General features: G+C 35.2%; 1 protein-coding gene across 10 annotated transcripts in view; it reads left to right on the forward strand.

Annotated features, from left to right (window-relative positions):
* The window catches only part of VPS13B (vacuolar protein sorting 13 homolog B), a 491200-nt gene that overhangs the window by 199088 nt on the left and 269558 nt on the right, over positions 1 to 22554 (forward strand). For all 10 annotated transcript variants that reach the window (XM_074885247.1, XM_074885238.1, XM_074885283.1 and 7 more), the window contains one exon: positions 20931 to 21040. In XM_074885247.1, the coding sequence (XP_074741348.1) occupies positions 20931 to 21040 (110 nt within the window). The remainder of the gene's footprint in view (positions 1 to 20930; positions 21041 to 22554) is intronic.

Consider the following 22554-nt stretch of genomic DNA (forward strand, 5'->3'; position numbering starts at 1 on the left):
AATACCTTTCTTTGGTTTTTTTCTGCATTTTGAGACCATTAAAATGGTACCAAACAACAGTTTTACTGCGTACAGCAGTCTCTTTTCCCCTGTTTGATATCTAGGAAATCTTTCATTCTCTTCAACTGTATGGAATCCCTTATTTTATGTAATCTGGTAAAACTCATTTTTCAAATGAAAAGGCCTTGTTATTGCCTCTGAAGTGCAGATTTCTTTTGGAAAATAAGCAATAGTGTTCATTATAGGAGAAGGAATGGGGGATATATAGGCATTTCCAACAACTTTTATACCTAGAGTAAACCTTTGTAAATACTAGTAAGTTATTTTTTCAGTAACTCATTTACTTTTCAGATTCATTTTAAGATTGAGGCTTTCATTTGCAGTATTGGAATTAAACTAACACAAAGTAACATAAAGACAAAATGAAAAAAGAATTTACAAATGTCCTCTTATTGCAAGGAGAGCAAGCTCTTCATGATTATCTGTTAGCAACAAAAGTGCTTGTTCTCTGTTGCAATTTTTAGCAATTTGCCTTCCAAACAGGCAGTGCTGCAAAGTGGACAGATCAGCAAATCATGTGCCTGACAGTGTATGCTGCTTTTTACTGTGATGAACAGAAAAGGAATGGAAACATTTTTTGAACTATGGAAAATGAAACAGTAGCTCGGCAACATACTATTTGTGTCTCTAATAACCTGTTGATAATTAAGATATAATATTGATTAGCAAGGGTGATAGCATTTTAGGAAAGAAATTAGGTTACAGGTACTTCTGAACCCACTGTGTAGCCAAATAAGAATTGAAGTCATGTTCAGTACTAATGAATCTGCTGCTCTTTTGTGCCATTTTAGGGCAGATGCAAAACCCAGTTGCACAGGAGGTAACAGTAAAGTGACTACAGAGAAAAATTAGTTGGCATAGTGGAAGAACAGCTGTTGAAGTGGAGCTGAGTGACACACTCCTTGTCTTGTGCCTTATTTTCCTTAAGAGAAAAAACTTGAGATCCACATGGTCTGAGTTAAATGATTCTTCTGCAACACCATTCCAGTGAATCTTTGTGAAGTGAGAATCCAAAATATGTAGAAGTTTCTTGTCCTATTACCATAACTTTTATTAAAAAAAGAACAAAATACTGTCTTAAAGTTTTGCTCACTTTCCCTGTTTCTGAATTTCTGTTCCTTTTAATTTATGTTCCAGTTAAATCTATTCAACTGAAGAATACATTTGAAAGGCTATTTTCAGGTTTGGCTTACAGCATCAAAATGTATGCAAGGCAGCAAATCTGCTTTCTCGATTATTTTTGTTATTTCAAATTATTATTTCAAATATAAATAATACAGACCTTATAGAAACTTTATAGATGATAATTATTTGCTCTGTGAGACCTATTTATAATGATTGTCAGAAAACTTCGGTTACCGAAAATGGGTCTCAGATTAGATTACAGTAAATTATTTGTCACATTGTAAAAGTAAATGGTACATTCAAAAAATATATTACAGATTCAGAAAACTCAGCATAGTTAAGAAACCAAACCAAAAGTGTGGGTGTAGAACATGTCTGTAGAGTATGGGTTATGCTGATGGGTCAAAAGTGAAAACATTAAATGTACTTGAGGAGCTACATTTGAATAAATAAGGAAAAATACTGATGACAATAAAGATATGTGGTGTGTTGGGAATAATATAACATGAGAATTGCAAAAGATGATGAGGCAGATGGAAGGAGGTTGTCAGATAACAGGATGGGTAGAAGAAAGATTAGAAGTCAGCAAGAGTAACTGTAGTTGGAGATAAAAGAATATAAAATGTGAGTAATGATACCAGTATATTCAGAACCTAAATTTATTATGCCTTAAGAGTATATTTTTAAGCTTTTCTTTTGGGAATCCAACCTGGTAGATCTTGCCATACAGTTAAATACTTTGGGTCACTTTTGAGTACTGGATTTCCACTCAGACCATGAACATTGCTGGAATTTCCCATGCTACCATTTTCTGTTGGTTCTCCCAAACTTATCAAAGGACCAAAAGATAATGCCAGTCTGCTGCACTTAGTTGATTTAAATATTACCTGACCATGATCTTACATAACTTCAAAAAAAAATCTATCATGCAAGCAAACAAGAAAACAAACACCTCTTTTGTCCCATCCTCTAAAACTGCTTTTCCTACCACTGTCATCTTCAGTGTTAACAAAGGACTGACAACTTGCAACAAGATTATTGGACACAAGGTGTATTGGTACCCCTTTTGTCCCCAAATGCAGATACAGTTTTTACTCATTCCAACAAAGTAAATTTTGTAGTTGAAATTTCACAGAACAGTGTGTGTGTATATATGTAAATTGGATATGCTCCTTTGTAATTCCCCAACAGAGGTGACAGAATCCTCCTCCTTTATGTGGAGCTTCTGCAGGGGCACTGGTCCATTATTCTGCCCATGTAACACAGCTGAATTTGACCTGGATCACCAGAGGGCACTGCTGGGTCTCTTTAGGGGGCCATACTGTTAGTCTATGTCTGGGAGATAGTTGATGGCTACAGAAGAAGCTGGATTTTTAAAATAATCTATTGTCTGATAATACCTGGTTTCCTTCTTGATCCAATAAGCGATCTGGAAGGAAGATGGTGGAAGATACATTTCCTGGCTTTTTGGTGTGTTTTGTTGCTGTTCTTTGGGTTTGGTTTGTTTTTTTTTTTTTCCCCCTCAACTGTCCTTCCCCTCTTACCGTGGAAGCCTGATTCATGTATTCCTACTTCAGGCACCTAAGATATGATTCATTGGCTGACATCTAGGATCCACAGTTTCCTGGTAATCAATAAAAACATGCATTTCTGTGTGGCAACTCAGTGCTTCAGTTGGACAATATGAGAATTGCATTGCCTGGGAATAAATAATATTATATAATACATATGAATAAATAAAGTATGAATATAGTAAAGTAAAGGGAGATTATAGCTTCTCTCAGTATTTTTAACCTATTTTATTATTTTACACTGTATGTTCACTTTGTAATGCAAGATTAATGAGGAAAAGTTTCTTTACAAAAGACTATCTGTTTGAGTCTTCAGCTTAGAGACATTTACAAATATTTTGCACTAATGGAAAGAAGATATTCAGAACTGTAGGTTGCTGTGGAATGTGGGAATAGCAACAGGAAAGTAAATTTCCATGTAATAATGATCTACATTACATTTGAGCTTTATTGTTTGATTTATGCTATACTGAAGCTTGAGTACCATGAAGTTTGTGGCTAGAATACATGACTTTTTCTTATTCCCAGTGAGGTATCTAATGTGATAGAATCCTTGCATTTACTGTGAGAGTTACTTCTGTAGCTTCACTTCAAGCAGCTACCTGGGGGTAGTGCTGGTTTTGGTGTTATCTGCTATAGGCACTTCACATGAAGTGTATCTGTTATGTATTTGTTAGCATGAGGTTGTTGCCAGTACTTGAGAGTGAAAGAATGTGTAGAATTAGTATATGCCAGCCAGCGTGCTCTGACAGGGCTGGGGTTCTGTGAGTTGGGGGCATAGCTAGACCATCTGGAAGGATGGGCTAGTTCTGCAGGAGGGTGCTGGGACCTGTGTGTATTTGTTCTTCAAGTAGCATCTGTGAAGGATTCTCATCCCTTTTCTGAATGTGGTGGTCTCTCGTGACGGGAGTCTTTGCTAGTGCTGGAGGAGTCAGCATATCCTGTGAGAGTGGGAATAAATATGGTGTATAATTTGAGGAGGTTTTAAATAGAATTTTTTCTCTTCAGTTTAAAAAAAGAAAAAATTTCTACATCTCAGCATTTCTTTGTATTACAGTAACAGTGCTATCTCTTACATTAAAACTCTGTAGAATATATTAGAAGAATTAATGCTAAGTGGTTTTGTGATATCGGGAAGAAACTGTTAATGGTTGTACTTCTGTAAAATAATACAAGACTGAATTGTGAATTTTTATCATTAAATAGTTAATTGTGAGTATTTTATGGATTAGCCCCATAATGTTCTCATTATAATAATAATGTTTCAGAGTATAAAATGTGCTGCACATCAAATATGTGGTGTTCAAAACCTCATCTATAAAGTACTATCTTTTTTCAGTGTCTGTAACTGCTTCACTAGCCACTACAGCTGGAGAGTATAAGATATGGGCACAACTACAAAAATTCAGATTAGATCCACAGATGATCTATTCATTAATTTGCTTTATTCCGCTTAAGTGAAAAAGTCATGTCTAATAAAGAAGTGTACAGTAGGTTCTTTGATGTTAAAAAGACTCATCTTTCATGTCCAAGAACCCTTTTTTTTGGCCTTGATTTTTAAGCACAATTAGTATTCGTTAAGTTGTGGTCTGACACAAAATAGATGTTTAAGGCAGATTGTTTTTAGCTGGTGTTTTACCTTTATACCATACTTCTGGGGCAGGAGACTTACAACTTTCATACATGTATTATATTTAAAGAATATTTGATCTGATTGTAACCTATGAATACACAACCTGGGACAGAGATGTAAAAGTCAAAGTTTAAATAAGGTTAATCTTGCCATCCATGTTTACCTTAAATTTTGAACTCCAGCATCTTTTGACACTGGATACATTTGCTTATTGTGTTTCTCACAACTGAGTTTCATTTACATTTAAATACTACTTTTGTGTTTTCTTTCGCTCTTACTATGCTACTGTGATTGGATTATGAATATCGTAGTATTTCTTTTTCATCATTGTTAGAATTATTTCAGATATGGACATCTTTTTTTTAGTGGCTGGGAATTTTAATAAAATTCAGTTTTAGCCGTTTTAATCAAAAACATGCATTAAACATCCATTGAAATCTGTTATCCTGCTCTTGTGTAGCTAAACATATTGACAAATGAGGAGAACTAGACAATCATGTATTAAAAAATACAAATCTTTTAGGCTGTTAAATAACATTTCTTGTAAATTTGTAAACACACTGCAAATTGTTAAAACAGAAAATGATAATAATGCAACTTGTGATAAAGATGTTCTGAGTTGTATGGTCATGTGAAAAGTATTAACGTAGAATTCGGTGTATAATCATATGGGTTACAAAGAATATGTAAGGGTACTAGGAATAGTTGCATTTAATGAAATAGCTTAGGGTGCTGTCAGGTCTTCTGAGATTTGTCAGATGCAGACACTAATGTAAGCATGCTCTTGTAACCAGAAAGTACTACAAGGAGCACAATAATGTGCTTGGTTACTCTGTGTACCTTGCTATTTTTATAGCAATCCATGCAGGAGCTTTCTGGCTGATGGTACAAGAATTTAGAGCAGATTCTATCAAATAATGTACTTCCAATACATCTGTAACTATAGCAGACTGCTGTTGTGAGCCTCCCTGTTTCTTTCTCCGAGGCACACCACAAATGCAACTGCATTGATCTGAATAGAAGTTACTTTCCTTAAATTAAGGAGATACTCAAGTTAGTTACTGTGTAAAAACAACTTGGATATTCCTAGCGATGACATGAAATAATTTTCTGGCAAATTCTCTGGATTTTAAGTAACAACAAAGATTCTTTTCTTTACATATATGTGTAAAATAAGAATGTGAAATTGAGATATTCAAGTCAGTCATATTAACTATTCATCTGCTTTTACCTTGGACTGAAGACAGCTAAGTAAACAGAATTATTTTGAGTTGGACACTGTTTAGCATCTAGCTTGTCACTCTGGAAATAGCTGAGCATAGATTAATATTTACAGAAAATTTATGTGATTTTAATAATCTTTGAACTTGGTATAAACTTACATAAAAGGAGAAACCAGCTATGCAGCAACAGCAACAGTGACAAAGCAGATAAAGCTTATTCCACATAAAATTAATGATGTGGTAAGGAGCAGGAAGCAAACTGAAACACAGCATGTATGGTACTGCCCCTTTTGTTAACAGTATGTATCAACTGGTTTTCTGTTAAACCCATGATTTAATGTAACTTTAAAATTACTCAGTCCATGTTCCAACATGAAGTTTTGTTAGAATGACAACTGCATGCTTGAAATGCTTATACATCAGTCACTTTTTAAACAGTTTTTAAATGTTCTCACCAGTTAAAAAACAAACAACCCCACCCTACCCTCCCCCCTCCTGAAAAGCCAAACCCAAAAGCCAAACCCAAAAGATTCACTTAGTATCACAAAACATAAAGCTGTAAACAGGCATAAGACTTCATAAACATCTGCATTTTATTCCAGAAATCTGGTTTCTACATGCAGTGTTATAATTGTAATAAAGAACTATGGGGTTAATGAGCTGGGTAAGAAGCAGCTGGTCACAATTATTTCCCTTAATATCAAGAAAATGAAGATGAGGTAAAAGCCTCTAGCTTTTTTTCCTGTTACAGGTACAGAAATTACATAGTATGCTTGCTGTTATGTTCATCTCTTGGTTTTAGAACTGGCACCTCTCCAGCCCCAGCATAGAAATACAGCTCTGAGATACCTGAATTAGCAAACAATTTGTTTAGCCAGTGCTGTGGCTACATGGTAGGGACCATATAGGGCCCTCAACATGGGGTGTCAGGTGGAAATTTTAAAATTGCATGGAATATCCAAAGTAATGTTATAAGTAAACACTCCTTTTAACATTTGATTGCTTAGAACTCTCTTTGATTATTTTCTTATTGTTTTTACCTCATTGGATTTCTTTTTTAATAGTCTGATGTGTGCACTAATAAATGGAGGAAAACTTGATCTAAGTAGTTTGTAGCAGATACGGTTTTGCTGATCTGTAAAATATGACGCAAGAGCACATACCACGTTTTTGGAGCACATCCCCAGAAGATCTGCTCAGAAAATCAGTATTCTGAAGACATCATGATATATTGTTAGCCATCTGCAGGAATATTTGCTTTGTAAATAAACTCAGTGTTCTTATAATGCTTGTGCAGATGTTTTATAGCATTTACTTAACGCTTTTTTTGCTAAGAATCTTAAATGAGGTTTGTAAAATCATAAAGCTGCAGTGTTCAGCTTACTGCCAAAATAATACTAAAGGTTAGATGTTTCTGTTTATTTGTAACATTTCTCTCAGAAGACACTATAAAAATGTGAAAGCTGGTTTCACTTAAAAATCAGTTTTTCAAGGCAACGTATTTAAAAACTTCCACTGTGGCCTAAATGTATGACAGCAGCTTTCTGCACTTCTGCTAGTTAAGAGATGCAGTTTTGTAATTTACCTTACCTGTGATTTTTCCAGTGCCCATACTGGGGAAGTTTATGTGCTTTTAAAAAATAATAATAAAAAAATAATAAACAATTTTTTTGTACATAATAGCCAGCTAGACGGTGTTGTTGATATTTTTAATGAGGAGAACCATTCACTCAAGTCCAAAAGTGAAAGTAAAATTCCTGCTCTCTAAATAGCTAGGAAGTGTTTTAAAACACTGACTGAACTAAAAAACATTTCTGATTTATTAATCAAAATGCATGCAATCAATTAAATTTTATCTTGTTTCAAGTTTTTTTAAAAGTTTAGCAGTGATGGAAAGAGGTTTAAAAGCAGATTTGAAAATAGGTATGCTTACATAATAGTATAACTAATGCTTTAATAGATATTAAACATAGTTAATCTAATACAGATTTCCTATACTTCAGAAATATTAGGTATGAGATTTAGCAAGCCTGTCCCTAATAACTTCTTGATTAGATCCCCATGAGTGAGAAGATACTGATCATAAGTCTTGATGCTATTCAGGAATGCGTATTTTAGTCTAAAAGAAAATGAGTTTACTGTATTAGGTGTTTCAGGTTTTGGATGCATCATGACTAGCTCTTGGGAATTTTTAGAATAATTTGTCTTAACAGCTGACCTGAATGGTATGTTTGAAGTTTACAAACATGCTGGTATTGAGAAGAGTAACTTAGTTCTACATCAAGTGAATGATGTAGTAATTTTGAAACCACTAGTAAACATTAAATAACCATTTCCCTGTTCACTGCGGGTAGAAATAAACTGCAGAAACTGGTTTTATTTTGTAGTTTTGTGCACCAATTTCTGAAGTGAAAAGGCTAACAGTTGCTTTTTCTGCTTGCTGCATTGGAGGCTCACAGCTTTGTTTCAGGCAAAAGAATAAAGCAACTTTTATATAAACTAGTTTAGCAATATGGATATCTTTAAGGATACTCTGAATGCTATATTTAATTGATTTTTTTAATAATAGGTTAAGAAATTTATACTGTACTGTGCCATGAAGATCACCTTTAACTTAATCCTTTGATTTTATGCCTTCTATATGACCTGTAAAGACATGTGTTTATTATTTGTCTATTGGTGATCTTGATAACATTCACTATATTATAGAGAGAAGTTTTTCCAATAATTCAGGATTTTTGTTAAATTTACCTGGAAAACTTTATCTCTATGAATTGTAAGATTATTTTGGTTTATAAATATACTTCAAAAATATTCAAAATTGCCCTAAGTAACAAAGGCAGAATGATCAACAGTCTCCTCCGGTATTACTCATGCTGGTGCTTCATGTTGGATCTTTTATTTTCTGGCATTTTTAACATTAACTGCTTCATCTCTGCAAAAGAACTGTGATGGGCTTTCCCTTGCCCAGCTGAGTCGTCTTTAGTCTGTATCTGTTACATTCATAGTGGTAGTCACCGTTGTCTATAGAGTCTGTATTACTGTACATTTCTAATAGCATAAATGCTAGTTTAGGAGATGTCCCGGTTTTGGCTGGGATAGAGTTAATTTTCTTCCTAGTAGCTGGTACAGTGCTGTGTTTTGGATTCAGTATGAGAATAATGTTGATAACACGCTGATGTTTTAGTTGTTGCTAAGTAGCGCTTATCCTAAGTCAAGGACTTTTCAGTTTTCCATGCTCTGTCAGCAAGCAGGTGCACCAGAAGCTGGGAGAGAGCATGGCCAGGACAGCTGATCCGAACTAGCCAAAGGGATATTCCATACCATAGGACGTCATGCTCAGTATATAAACTGGGGGAAGTTGGCTGGAAGGGGAGGATTGTTGCTTGGGGACTGGCTGGGCACTGGTCAGCAGGTGGTGAGCAATTGCATTGTGCATCACATGTCTTTCTTGGGTTTTATTTCTCTCTCTTTGTTATCTCCCTTCTCATTATTATTATTGTTATTGTAGTATTTTATTTCAGTTATTAAACTGTTCTTATCTCAACCTATGAGTTTTACTTTTTTTTTTTTCCTGATTCTCCTTCCCATCCCACCGGAAGTGGGGAGGAGTGAGAGCGGCTGTGTGGTGCTTAGTTGCCAGCTGGGGTTAAACCACAACAGGAAGTTACCAAATAATTAGAAGTACATGTCATTATCAGTTCCTCTTTCTAGCTAGTATATATGAAACTCTTCTAGAAGGGGATAAAATCAATACCAGAAAGGTGCAATTTTACATTTCATATAGAGACAACTGAATCTGTGTTTAATGGAGTAATTGTTTATTTCTAGGTTTTTTATTTATTTACAAGAAGATTATACAAAGGAAAGCTCTTTATTCTGCTCAGTTTGCTAGCATCCCAGATGAAAGTTAGAGAAATAACAGACAAAACTGCAGGCAAGGAATTCAGATTGTACTATATGCATTAAATATGCTGATATGTAAATTCAGCCAGAATTTTAGGCAATTTCACAATATGCAGCAAAGGAGCATTTCTCCTTGGTATGTGCTGTGTGGGAATTTTTCAGTTAGTATATCTGTATATTTTGAAAAAGTCCTCCCGTATGTAATGTAGTTAATTTGAAATCTTCTTTCTAGAATCTCTTGAAACTATAGCACATTCCCAAGACTTTCTGAAGCCAGCTCCCCTCCACTAGGTGTGAATAGTTATTTCCAAATTTGAGATGTCAGTTAGTCCATGCCTGTTTGTGTGTCTTCTACAACCACTTCAGTATATGTGGAGATGCTTGTCTGTTCTCCCTCCTTTCTTACATGTAGGCTTCATAATTTGAGGAAGGCTTTTTAGTTTTATGACAGGTGTAACTCTATCAAAATGGTATTGTAAAGCTCAAAATCAAATTAATGGGCTTGTGGAATTTCATTCAAATGTGGAGTTAATATGATGTTATTAAGTTTACCTCTAAAACTTCATTTTCCTTGTTTGTGTAAATTGAGCACAGATTCCATTAAATGTTTTTTTTGTGTCTGTGTACTATCATTCACAAATGCAAGTCCCTTTTGAAATTATTGCCTATGCAGACATCAGCTGCTAAAAGGCCCAGGATTGACAGTCCCTTAGAAAACCTGCCCATTTTATGTTCATAGTATCTAAAACTTGTATTTCTTTCCCACTAAGGAACCAAGCACTACAAATCTTGTATTTTTCAAAGTTGTTGGTTGGGTTTTTGTTTTGTTTTGTTTTTTTAAAGAAGGCATTTGCTTTCAACTTGAGCCCTATGTATCAAGTTTCTGTTGGTGTGCACATATTATTAAAAAAAAAAAAGGAAAAAGGAAAAAAAAAGTTTATGGTAGAACTGCCCATGTAACTTTACATATCTTGTAGCAGCACAACTTTGACAGTGTAACATGCTGTGGCTATTTTTATTCTGGCTCATTGTTTGGCAACTCATATGCTAATTTATTGAAATCTTGAACCACTGGTCTAGAGCATGAAGTTTTCTTAAGCAATGTAAAGGAATATATGAATTAATTAGGAATTTCTATTTAGAAGACACATAGTTTCACATTCTTTCTCTACTTAACATTTCTGCTATTGAAAAGCATAACCTTATGTGGAATTTCCACTGTAAAGCTTGCTTTTCTTAAATTATTTTCTTATTCCTCAACCTCTGTGTCTATCAGTCTGTTCTTTTAATTGAGCACCTAAGAAATTGTGTGAAATCTTTTGTGTTTCCTGTTGGCTCTGAGAAGCTGCAATGTTTAAGAAAAAAGGAAACAGAAACCATAGCTGTATATTATTGAAATTTCTTGTAAGAGAAGGCACATGAGGCATCTACTGCTGAAGATTCCAATTTTATAACATAAAAGTGCAAGACCAATTGGTATCCATAGTCACAACACTACAAATGTTTAACTGCTGAAGAAGGAATGAAAATAGCTCCCTTGGTGTGGCCCTGTTGCCGTAGGGGAAGAATCCTGTTGCAATTCCCAGAGGAATACTGCTGTAAGAAACTGCAAAATAGCATTTTGGCAGATGATAGTGAGGTGTTTATAAATACAGAAGCTGAACTGTATTAAGAAACTTGGCAGTTTTCAGAGCATTTGCTGTTTTTAGTTTAAATACCATATTTTAAAAGTAACAAACTGAAGACTGTATTGAAAATCACTTAGAAGGCAATAGATTGAGGCATTGCTTGTTTTAACTATATCATTAGTTCCCAATCTTCCTGTAATAATGTGTCACAATAGAAGAAAAGGTGTGCTGGCACTCTACCAATCCGGCCATAGAGAAAGAGAGAATGCAGTCCTGATATCAGTGTGCTCATGTATATTGTGATGCACGGTTAACTGCCTACAGATTGTAGAAATTGTGATTTGTAAACTAAATATAGTAAAGCTTCACACTGCTGTTTTTCATAGTAGTAAAGTTGAGAGAGCTTATGAGGTATTCTTATAGCTTAGTTAAGGGTAATACGTTTGGATCATGACTGATGCTACTCTCTACATTATTAGAGATGATGGCATGTGGTCCTTTCTTCCTGCTGGGACATGGGTGAAGTCAAGTATTCCAGCAAAGATCTATTTCCCATGATTTCAGAGCCTTGGAGCAGACCTCAGCTATTTCCTGCTTTTTTAAGCTGAATGAGATATTGATAATTCTGATGTCATCTTCCTGGCTGTTTTTCTGGGCTGAGAATTGCCCAGTATAGATGTCTTTGTTATGAAGTGAAGAGTAAGTCTGAACTTTAAAGACAAAGGTAAATCTGTGCTTCTTTTCTGATGTCCTCCTCCATATCTCTGACTTTACAGGTGCTCCACAAGTCTAGGAGTGGTTCTATATGACTAATCCTTTCAAACCCAGCCTATTTAAGATGGCTTTGAGCCTTTTGCTCTCAGTTTCTCCAGTGTTTTCTTGCTCCACATGAGCTATTCACCTAGAACCCTGTAAGTTTGCACGCGGATCAGCCTTACACTAAACCATCTCATAATAGGTCATATAGTTTTTCAGCCTTGTCTATCCCTTTTTGAAAACGTCCTAATTCGCAGCAAGAAAGATCACACGATATATTTCTTATCCAAGTCAACTATGGTCTTTAACCAGCTGTTATGCAAGCTTTCAACTGGAGCGTTCAGACTGTCTTTTAGATCTTGAAGAGTAGTCATTTGTCCATCAGAATGCTTTAGTTTCAATTTCAGTTCATTCCAGCTGATGCAGAGTTGTTTGATTCTCACTGTCCTTGCAGTCCTGTAGTCCTGCAAGCAATAAAAAATTTGAGGCTTTCCCTTTCCAAGAAAACAGTCTTCCTGATATTCTGCATTCCCTCAAAGAGGGTTGAGACTATCCATGAGCAGGTAGGAATTTTTGGACGAAGCTCCTCCATCCACTGAAAGATTTTACTCAACAATCATTCTGTCAGACATTATTTCCCTCACTCACTTGTGAGAGGTCTTTGTCCATTGACTTGTGTTTTCTCAGTGGCTTGCCTCTCCATGGCCCTTTAGCCTTCAGCTGATGTTCTCTGTGCAGAAGCTTCTGTGTGGAATTTGGAGGTTTTTTTAATCAAACTGTGCTGCAGGATTGTCTACAATGATTAGAACTCACTTGTTGCCACCTGGAGACTCCGGTATCTTCATCAATTAATGTCTGTGTAAACAGTGTGTAAAGTGCAGCTACTGGTGGTACTTACACATCTGTATACATACTTACCAAAACAATGCAATCAGAAAAATCTAGAAATAATATGGCAATTTGAAAAAAGGTTCTGCCATTTTCTAAGGCTCTGAGGTCCACATCCAGGTGGTTTGGACCTGGAGTTGTTCAAAACCCCTTTGCTTTGGAGTTGACTGTAGTAAATAGACAATCATTTAAAAATGAAGAAAAGAAAATTACTTAACCAGTAAGTGAAATTCAAGATACACATGTGTATACATTTTTATTTCTCTGCTCTCTGCTCTGGGATTTGGAGAATGTATAATGCTTTTGGCACAGAGCATAGAGTGAATCAGGGAGCATAAATACTGAATGAATGTTATTGTGAAATAGAAGTTTCCAGGTTTGAATGCTTAAAACTGACCCTTTTGACTGACCAGAGCTGCATGCAGTGTTCTCAATATCTGTGTACACAATGGATTTACGCAGTGGTACGAATTATATTTTCTATTTTATTGCCTGTTCCTTCCTTTCTACTGAACATTGAGGTAACACTTTTCTGGAATAAACAGAAAACTTGTTTTCTGAGTCAAAGCAGTCAGCTCAGTTATAATTTTACATGTAAAGTTAAGATATGAGGCAGCGATACCAGTAGGAAAACTATGTTTATCTGTATTGAATTGGGTGGGATACTTTGGGAGTTCTTTGGTCAGCCGTGTTCTTGGTTACTCTGGATAGCTCAGCAGAGTTGGTCATCACATTAATCTCCTGGAATGTCTTAGGGGAGTGCAGGTCCCTGCAGGGCTCTGCCTTCTTCCATAGTGAGGATTACCATGTTTTCCTATCACTGTTTCTTTTCTCTCAAATAATTTATCCAATCTCAAATTATTTATCTATTTAACTTCCTCTTTTATCCCTTATAGGTAGCGTAGTTTCTTTAAAAGTCTTTGATGGAACACCTTGTGGAATTTGTGTAGGGAATTCCAGTAGTAACTGAATCTGCTTCGTTCTTATGTTTGTTGATTCCTTAGGAGAACATAGTTTTGAGCCATAGTATTTCTTATTTTATAATTAAATTAATTCACATTTTTGTTTCAGAATACAATATGATCCAAAAGTGATACTAGGCTCCTGAGACCAAGTGAAAGAAGTGATTTTCTGCCCTACTCCTCTCAGTGCATTAAATATAGGAATTAGCAAAATTCTTGTTTAACAAAAAATATCCCTATGAATGTTTTATTTTTAATCTGCTTTAGAAGATGTCGGTTTTCAGTAGTTCAACAGAAATCCATCCCATGGACTTACTGCTTTCTACAAGTGAGACTAAAGGTCCTTATAAACTGCAAAATAGCCACCACAGCCTTTAAAACAGGATTGAAAAAGGTCTCAGCCAAGAAGAGCAAACAAAAAATTAGGAAAATTGCCTCATAGTTTCTTCAGAGCACCAAACAACTTTTTACTTTAATGGAATGTACCATCTCTTGATCTGTGAGTAACTGCAAGTTGTACTGGTTCCGTATGGAAAATGAAAAGGAACAGCCTTGACATTACAACACGTATTTGAGTTCTTTTGTTGCAGAGCTAAACAATCTAAAATTCTCAAACCTTTGTTAGCATTTGGAAAACCTGGTCAGGTATGATCCAGTTCATATAGTTTATGGCATTAATTAAAAGTCTAAGTAATCTTTGTCATACATGTAATTGTGGTGATATCAGATACAGAGGCAGAACTGTTGGTAGCCTGAGAGCTAACTCTTTTATAAGTATCATCATGCTAGCAGAGCAGATCTTATCCATGAAGCTTCATAATAAACAGTCTAAGGAGTCAGATTGATTAGATTTATAACATCAAATGTTAAGTAACTTTCTATTGGGACTTGGGGGGGGGGGTGGGGGGGTGGGCGGGTGAGGAGGACAAAGGGACCAGACTTTGGTAGATACCTTTGTAAATGGAAGTGGTTAGTTGTAAGCACTACAGGGTTTCTGAATACCCACTTGCATAGTGCCATTTCCAGTAACAGCCTCTGCTTGGAGTCAGTTTGGGCCACTGTGCATTTCCTGAGTGCGAACATAAGTCTCTGGGCAACTTGAATGTTGTATTTCTCCCCATTTTTTATTTTATTTTTTTTTATAAATAAAACAAAGCAAGTGTTCTAAACACTTCATGTTTTCTAAAATATTCATATAATTTTATTCACTCACTGACAATATGGTTTTGAAGTCATTATATCTTTGTTTCTATCTGTATAGTCCTTTCTGTTAGTTTAATTTAGAGCTTTTAATTCTCCTTATATTTACAGAATAGTAAGTGTGATGGTTAAATATATAAACAGGACCTAAAAGTGAACATAGGAAATGAATCTTGAATGAGACATTCTTGCACTGAAAATCCTAGAAATTAAGGAAGAGGTGCCATGCAGCTAAGCATAGGACTATTACTGGTTTGTTTATTCATAGAGATGATTCAGTAATCACACAAATAAAGCTGACATTTCTGTATACTACAGCTGCCTACACGTTTCCTCTTTTTCTTGATTGTTACTGACTATTAAATTGTTTCCCTGAACCCATGTCACCATATTCTCTAAAGGAAATTAAAGTTTTGCTCAAATGAATTTTGGAAAACAAAGCAGCCTTTCAAGATACTTTTTTTTCAAAAACATATATCAAACAAGTTAAATATGAGTATTCTACCATTTTTTTGAAAACTTGCATCTCATATGTCATAACATTTTTCCTCAGTAAGAAAGACAAAATACTAAATAGACTCAATTCTATTCTTAAAATCAAAGGGCAGAGATGATATGAAATGACTGAGGGTTGTTCTCCACACCTCTAATTTGATATACCTTGCAGACTGATTTGTAGAAATGGGGCTCCTTGTACTTCAGAAAAATGATGCCTGACATACAGCCCATTGTGTTAACCAATGTATTCAGCAGCTTTGTGTTTTGGCTCATTATGTTATGTCTTTGACTATAATTCTATGCTATAAATTCATAATTAAGCACTTGTGAGTATTTAGGTATGTATATTGATGGAGATAGCATGTTTATTTTCTTTAACCCTAACGATGGCTTATCAGAACATTGAGTTGAAATTAGACCTGTGTGATTTAGTTATGATTAACACAAGTCACACCCCTACATTTATTTTTGCTACTAGTTACAGTGTGTACTTAGCTGTGGCACATAACTTTAACATCTGAATTCCATCCCTGGGTCCTGTTGTGTGATTTAATAACTTCACTTCTCTGCCTCACTTTCTCTGTTTTTGAAATAAAACTAATGATCCTGACCTCTTTTGTTTCAGCGCTTTAATGCTTTTCTGCTATAAACCTCAGCAGGAGAGTTACAAGACCATGATAGCAGTAGAAGTGCATTCCTACTGTCTGTTTCCAAAGATTAAAAGCTTTTTTTTGTTTTAATTTAAAAAAAGGGAGTGGTGTTAAGATATTGGGGTGTATGTATGCTTGAGCAAAGAATAACTATTGTATGTAGGAACTGTTTGATATTACAGACCAAAGCACCTTAGTTCATGGGAAAATGTTACCCCGCTCCTGTTTTACTGAAATATTCTGACATTGGTCTAAGCAACTAAACTAATTGATCTTAGAGTTATTTTAATGACTTGTGAATGTAAAACTCTGTGAAAGTACGGTAGACTTGGAGAACTTTATCTGAAGTAAAATTGGGATAATGTTTACATAAAAGACCATCTGTAATCATTCAAGTCAACCTTGAATAGGGAGAAATGCAGACATGTATTTCAGTAGTTAGACAAAATTTATTAATTTATTGTAGCTGGTATAATGTAAAAATAATTTTTCACAATCGCATAAACTTTGATGTAGCTTGAAATACTGTTTTCCCTTGTCTGACTCAGCAATTCAGGATGAGATAAGCTGATTATTTTGCAAGGCAGTCACATTGGCTTGTCAGTGATATTCCAAAGTGGACAGAAAGGTTGCATGTTTAATTTTTACGCTGTGTAACTGCAGTCTCTATTCTACTTCAGCTCTCATTCTTCAGCTTGGGATGTGACTGAAAATGGCTGTGGTGCCATAGGATAGCTAATTGGTAAAGCCTGTTTGGAATGTAGGTAAGCGAGCCATTTTGGCAGTAAGCAGAGTACTAAAGAACACTTTTTCCCTTAGTTGACTCCCAGGCTAAAATTAAACAAGAGTTAGATGTTTCCACATTTAGTGATTTACAATGCATCTGTTCTGAGTCAACTAGCAGAAAGAACTAATTACCTATATACTTTTATAAAAAAGAATTCTTCATTTGGGTATAATATGCAGATCTGCATTTTTATAGTATGCCTTAGTGGAAATGCCCTTCAAAACAGTAAGATAAGAAGTAAAAAGATTATTTCTTCTTTCTGTTACTCTTTAAAATAATTGGATGATAAATTAATGATGCTAACTCAACCTGTATCAGCATGTGCTTATCATTCACATGTCCTGAGACATCTAGGAGTCATGAGCTCAATGCTAAAATAATTTATGGTGCAGTTTATATAGGGAGATAGTGTAATGTTTTCTTTAGTTACTTAAATTTTTCTTTAGTTTTCTTTAGTTACTAAAAATAAACAAAACTTGTGAGAATTAGTTTTTATTGTAGATCATTCCCTTTGTTCATATTTGTGATGCCTCCCCAGTAGAAAGTGGGCATTAACTATAACTTCAGTTTCCTGGAGAGGTTTTTCAGTTCGATTTATAGGGGAATATCTAAAATGTGTTACTGAAAGTTTTTACTGGAAATAGCAATATAGATGTGTTTGGATACTGCATACACACAAAGCAGAATTTAGAAAGAATTCTGCCAGGGTGATCCTTTATTGTTGCAGAGATTTTTTGTTGCACTCAAGATGGGAGGAGGTGGCGGCAGAGCCAACCCAAGCACAGGAGGTCCCAGGTTATCCTCTGCGGGGCCCCCCTGGTCCCTTGAGAAGATGAGTGCTGTTGCTGCAGCTGTCATTGTCCAAGGAAGTTTGTCAAGCTCATCTGCAGGATGAGAGTTGCAAGTGCAGCTGTGCTCTTCTGCCTCCTGTTCGCCCTCCTCTGCTGCCCACCTGCAGCCTCCCCTTGGTTCATTCCTTCAGGAGAAAGCTGAAAGTAGGGGAGGAAAGAAATTATTTGCCCAAACTGCACCTGGCATATGACACCCTGACTTGGAGGAGATTCTCAAACAATCAAAGATTACACGGTGTTGGGTTTAGCTTTCATTTTTCAAATCATTTATTAGATAATTGGCAAGAACTGGAATCTGGAAGGGAAACCTAGGGTAGTATGGGACTAAGTGTTTTTTCTGAAATGTAAATGCAATTAAAAGGAGAAAAAGGGAGGGGTGAAAAGAAAGTTCACCACAATCTTAATGAAATCCAGGAAACTTGAGCATTGCATTTTGACAGAGACAAAATAGCAATTAATTTTTTTGCTTAGACATGTAAGGAGTCTGCAGCCAACTTACAGCTTGGTCTTCACATCAGTGAGATCTTCCTTGATAACTGGGGGGGGGGGGGAATTCTTATTTTTTGGCATGAAAACACAAGTTTAAGAGGGTTTTGGGGGGGGGGAGGGGTGGGAGAGGAGGCAAATCTGAGAAACTTTTCTTTGACTGCATAGTTAGTTATTTAGAAGAAAGCTGTTACACAGAAAACAACTTTACATAGGTAATTTAACTGCTCTTTGAATGTAGTGGCTGAGTAGCAAATACAGCAGTAAATTTCAGTAATTCAGTGTGACAGAAGTGGCTTGGTAGGAGGCCAAAGTTACCTAACAGTCAAATTGAAAGGCAAATAATGTAATTGCTTATCTGACAACTTGTACTGCTCTTTTGGGTGTTTTTGTGGGTTTTTTTTTGGTTGGTTGGTTGGGGTTTTTTGTCCCAGACACAAGCTATCCATGACAAAAGACAACTGGAAAAATAAACTATTTTGCTCTTTGTTCTACCTTCATTTAAAACTTCATGGGATTGTGCTAGTGTGACTTCACTGAAGTGAAAAGATAGTTTCAGTGCAAAGCATGACTTACTTGTATTGAACTTCTTAGTTTTAGCTAATTTTTTGCAGTAAACAAGAAACTAAATTAGTGTTACTGTAGGCACGTGATGCTAGTTACTCAATTTTTTTAATATTTTTTTTTTTCTATTCAGGAGTCTGTTATGAATGTGGGATTTTTTGTTGACTTTGCCTGTAGGCTGACTTTATTCCTCACTCTTTGGGAGGTCTCTGACTCCCACTTGTCATATCACATATACATTAAACCTTTCATTAAGTTGCTGACAACAGGCGGTATCTCTTAAAGACACAGGATTCTTTTATTTTGATGTCCAAGTATCTTTTAAAAGCTAATGATTGTAGCATATACTTTATCAATCCTCTAACACCTTCTCCTTTCTCCTGCTTCCTTTTTCTAGTCTCCTCCAGATTCTTCTGCAAGACATATTCACTGTTCTTCTTACTTGCACATTACCCCTTTACTTTATGCTTGACATTGGCTTTGCCTTAAATTGCAGATTTATTTCTAAGGTTTATTACTGACATTTAAAACCATCAGATCGCATAGACTAGTCTGTGTATAGGAGTTCCTCACAGTGTGTGTTCCAACTCCAAGCCTGTGCTAGGCGGATGATTTATCTTTGTGTATTTCTTGACTGCCATTTTCCCATTGTACTCATCAGGCTTTGCTTGTGTCGCCCCAGGTTGGTGGGTCTTCTGCCATTTGGAATTCAGCTGGTTATATACAATAAACTCATAACTTTTTTTTTCTTTCTCCATTTACAATTTTGGTGATGTATTATGTGTTTTGAGGCACATTTTTTTTGCTGTGTTTTTGGAAAGTACATTGAATTGCGTGACAAGCTTTCTGAATGTATTTGAATTTATTATTACATTCAGATTGCTTCATAATTATATTGTATGCTACAGAGGAAATATATATTGCTTTAGGAACTCTGATTCTTTGAATTATAGAACTGCTGTAATTCTCTGGAACTTGGTGCTGGGACCTTCCAGGAACCAGGATTTCTGTTTTGATTTTTTTTTTTTTAATATTTATTTCATTATTTCATTTGTTTATTTGTTGTAAAATTGCAAAACTTATGTGAAAACTGCCTATTACTACTTGCCACGCATTTTCAATATAATCTATACCTTTGTGTTACATTAATCCATTTGCTTCTGGATTTTGCAACTCTGTAATTATGTTCTGCTGCAATAGATACTTTATCTGTACTACTAAAACAAAAGCCTCACTAATACATCATCAGATTTTTAATGCAGGTTTAATGGAAATAGTGCTTCATAAATTGGGTTTTAGTGTGCTTGACTTGAAGTATATGCTAAGATTTCTGGATACTGAGAATAGTTTTTCTCCTGTTTTGAACCTTAAAGTTTCCCATGTATGTTTTTCTTCACAAATATAAGAAAACTAGAAGTTTAGTTTTAAGAAATTAAGATATAGTAGCCCTATCTTGTAATCCTAGGAGTCCAAAAGTGAGATATAATGAAAATGAGATATATTGTAAAAATGCAGGATAAAATCCTAGAAGCTCACAGTACCAAGGCTGCCAATGTTAGCAGAATTCAAAAATTCACCTTATTTTGCCTAACTAGTCCACTAAAGAATATTCATGACCACATTTACATGAAGAATGTTTATCCTGAGCAGCTTTGGGCAGAACACTAACCTAAAGTAGACCTGTGCCCTAGAACAAGTTTTTCTTTATTGAAGTTGTGGGGTGTAATGCATTATATTTTTCTCTTTCTGTCAAGAGTCTCATTGACTCATTTCTTGCATAATGTTATTGTTGGCTGCAAATCTGAGGAAAGGTGTGTATTCAGTTACACAGACAATTTTGTGAAAACAAGCATTTTTCTTGGCAAAAAAATGTAATACGCAAAATCAAAATGCAATTCTCTGCATTTTTTGTGTGCTTGTCCATAACACTGGCAGTGCTGGCCAGTTTCTCACTTTCAATAAGTTATTGAAATTTATGTTTTAATTAATACTCTTGATTGGAATTTAAAATAAATATGTACGTAAGCCCAATCCAAACAAAAGTCTGCATCAAAGATGATTTGTGTGCAAAAGAAATGACTATGTGTATGGAGATTCTTTAGCAGATAGTTTACATTTTCTTTTCTTTTCTATGGTGTATAGGTGCAGTACTTTTGTCCAGTGTACAAGGATTAGCAATTAATGTTGATCCAGTCCTGTATACCTGGCTTATCTACCAACCTCAGAAAAGAGCTAGTAGGCACATTCAGCAGGTATGTATTTCTGGAGGAAAACGGGAGAGGGGAAACTTTCTCTTCCATGTATGCCAGTAGTGCATTCTTGTTCCACATATTTGTCTTCTGTCACCCTATTGTTTGTAGTTTGCTGCACATACTGTTACTTTGAATTATTTAAAATGTTAAGTTTTGCATATTAAAGTTTTAATTTCACAGTGTTTTAATTTATAATGTTTAATGAAAAGAACAGAATGTTATTTGATGGTTACTGTTCAGTATCAGTATTTCGCAACTAGTTTTAACTACTGAGACCTTATAAGCCTTCTGAGTCTGAATAGTAAATCATGGTCTAACCATTTGCAATGGTCTATCAGATAATTGCATAACTTGTTATAAAATCACTACTGTTATTAAAGCCCATTTTAATAGGAGATGAACCATATGGTTCATAACTTGACATAAGTCTCAGATTCTGTATATAATGTCAAAACACATACTTGCATGCAAAGTGCTCAGAAAAGATACAAGAAGTTAAGGCTGTGGGTCTGTGTGTCACAGTGTTTTCTTTGACGTATTCTTGACTTTGATTTTCATGCCCCATACTCCTAACCTGGAAAGAACACAGATTTTGCCTGATTTTAAGCTTATTTATAGCTATTGTTTGGCAGAGCAGTAGAATGTTCTAAAGCTTAAATTTGTCATAATTGATCAAACTAGTGGTCTGTGCAGCCTGATGTTCTGTCTCAGTTATAAGTGGTCAATTAAAGAATCTTTTGATATTTGTCTCCTAATTATAGAACACTATGCACATCAGGGAAGTTTCATACCAGGACCTTGAAGTGGGAGGATTATAATTTGATCTGTAAACATTTCTGTTTCTTGTGTGTAAGTGACCTTGTTAGGTAGCAATTGTCAAACATTAATTTGAGTCCTGTTAAGCTCGCTTTGCACAAGCACTGTCTGAAAAACTTCAATGTCTGAATTGCTGCTTTAGCGTTTTAATAACTTTACGCTGTTTTTAAATGTCTTGAGTGATTCTTCGTTCCTGCATCGTAACTGGAGTAGCACAACATTTCCTGGCATACCTCTTTTTTAAAACAGACCATTTATTTACTTTTGCAATACTGTCATGTATCCTTCCAAAATGTAATTGAGGTTGGTTATATCAAATGTTCATGTAAAAGTCTTTCCCTATCATTAATGTATGGGCTGTTACTCAGTGCTTTCTCTTTTGATTGCCCTTTTATACTGAGTGACTAGAGATGTATAGTGACTACATTAGGAAACTTATTTGTCCATTGTTTTGATCACCAGTGGCAAAATTTTTAACTGAATTTTGATTAAGTAGTTACTTTGTAATTTGTGTCATTACCTTATACAGGCTTCTAAATGTTGTTGTGATCTATTTCTGATTAAAATTACCATATCACATTTCTAATGTTATTAACATTTGGAGTTGCTTAGTCATTTGAAATTATTTTAAATGTGAATTTGTAAACCTAACTGTCAACACGATACTAGTTTCACTGTTAATCCAACTGTGGTAATAG

Source organism: Strix uralensis, chromosome 1 (genome assembly GCF_047716275.1).
Source record: "Strix uralensis isolate ZFMK-TIS-50842 chromosome 1, bStrUra1, whole genome shotgun sequence".
NCBI lineage: Eukaryota > Metazoa > Chordata > Aves > Strigiformes > Strigidae > Strix > Strix uralensis.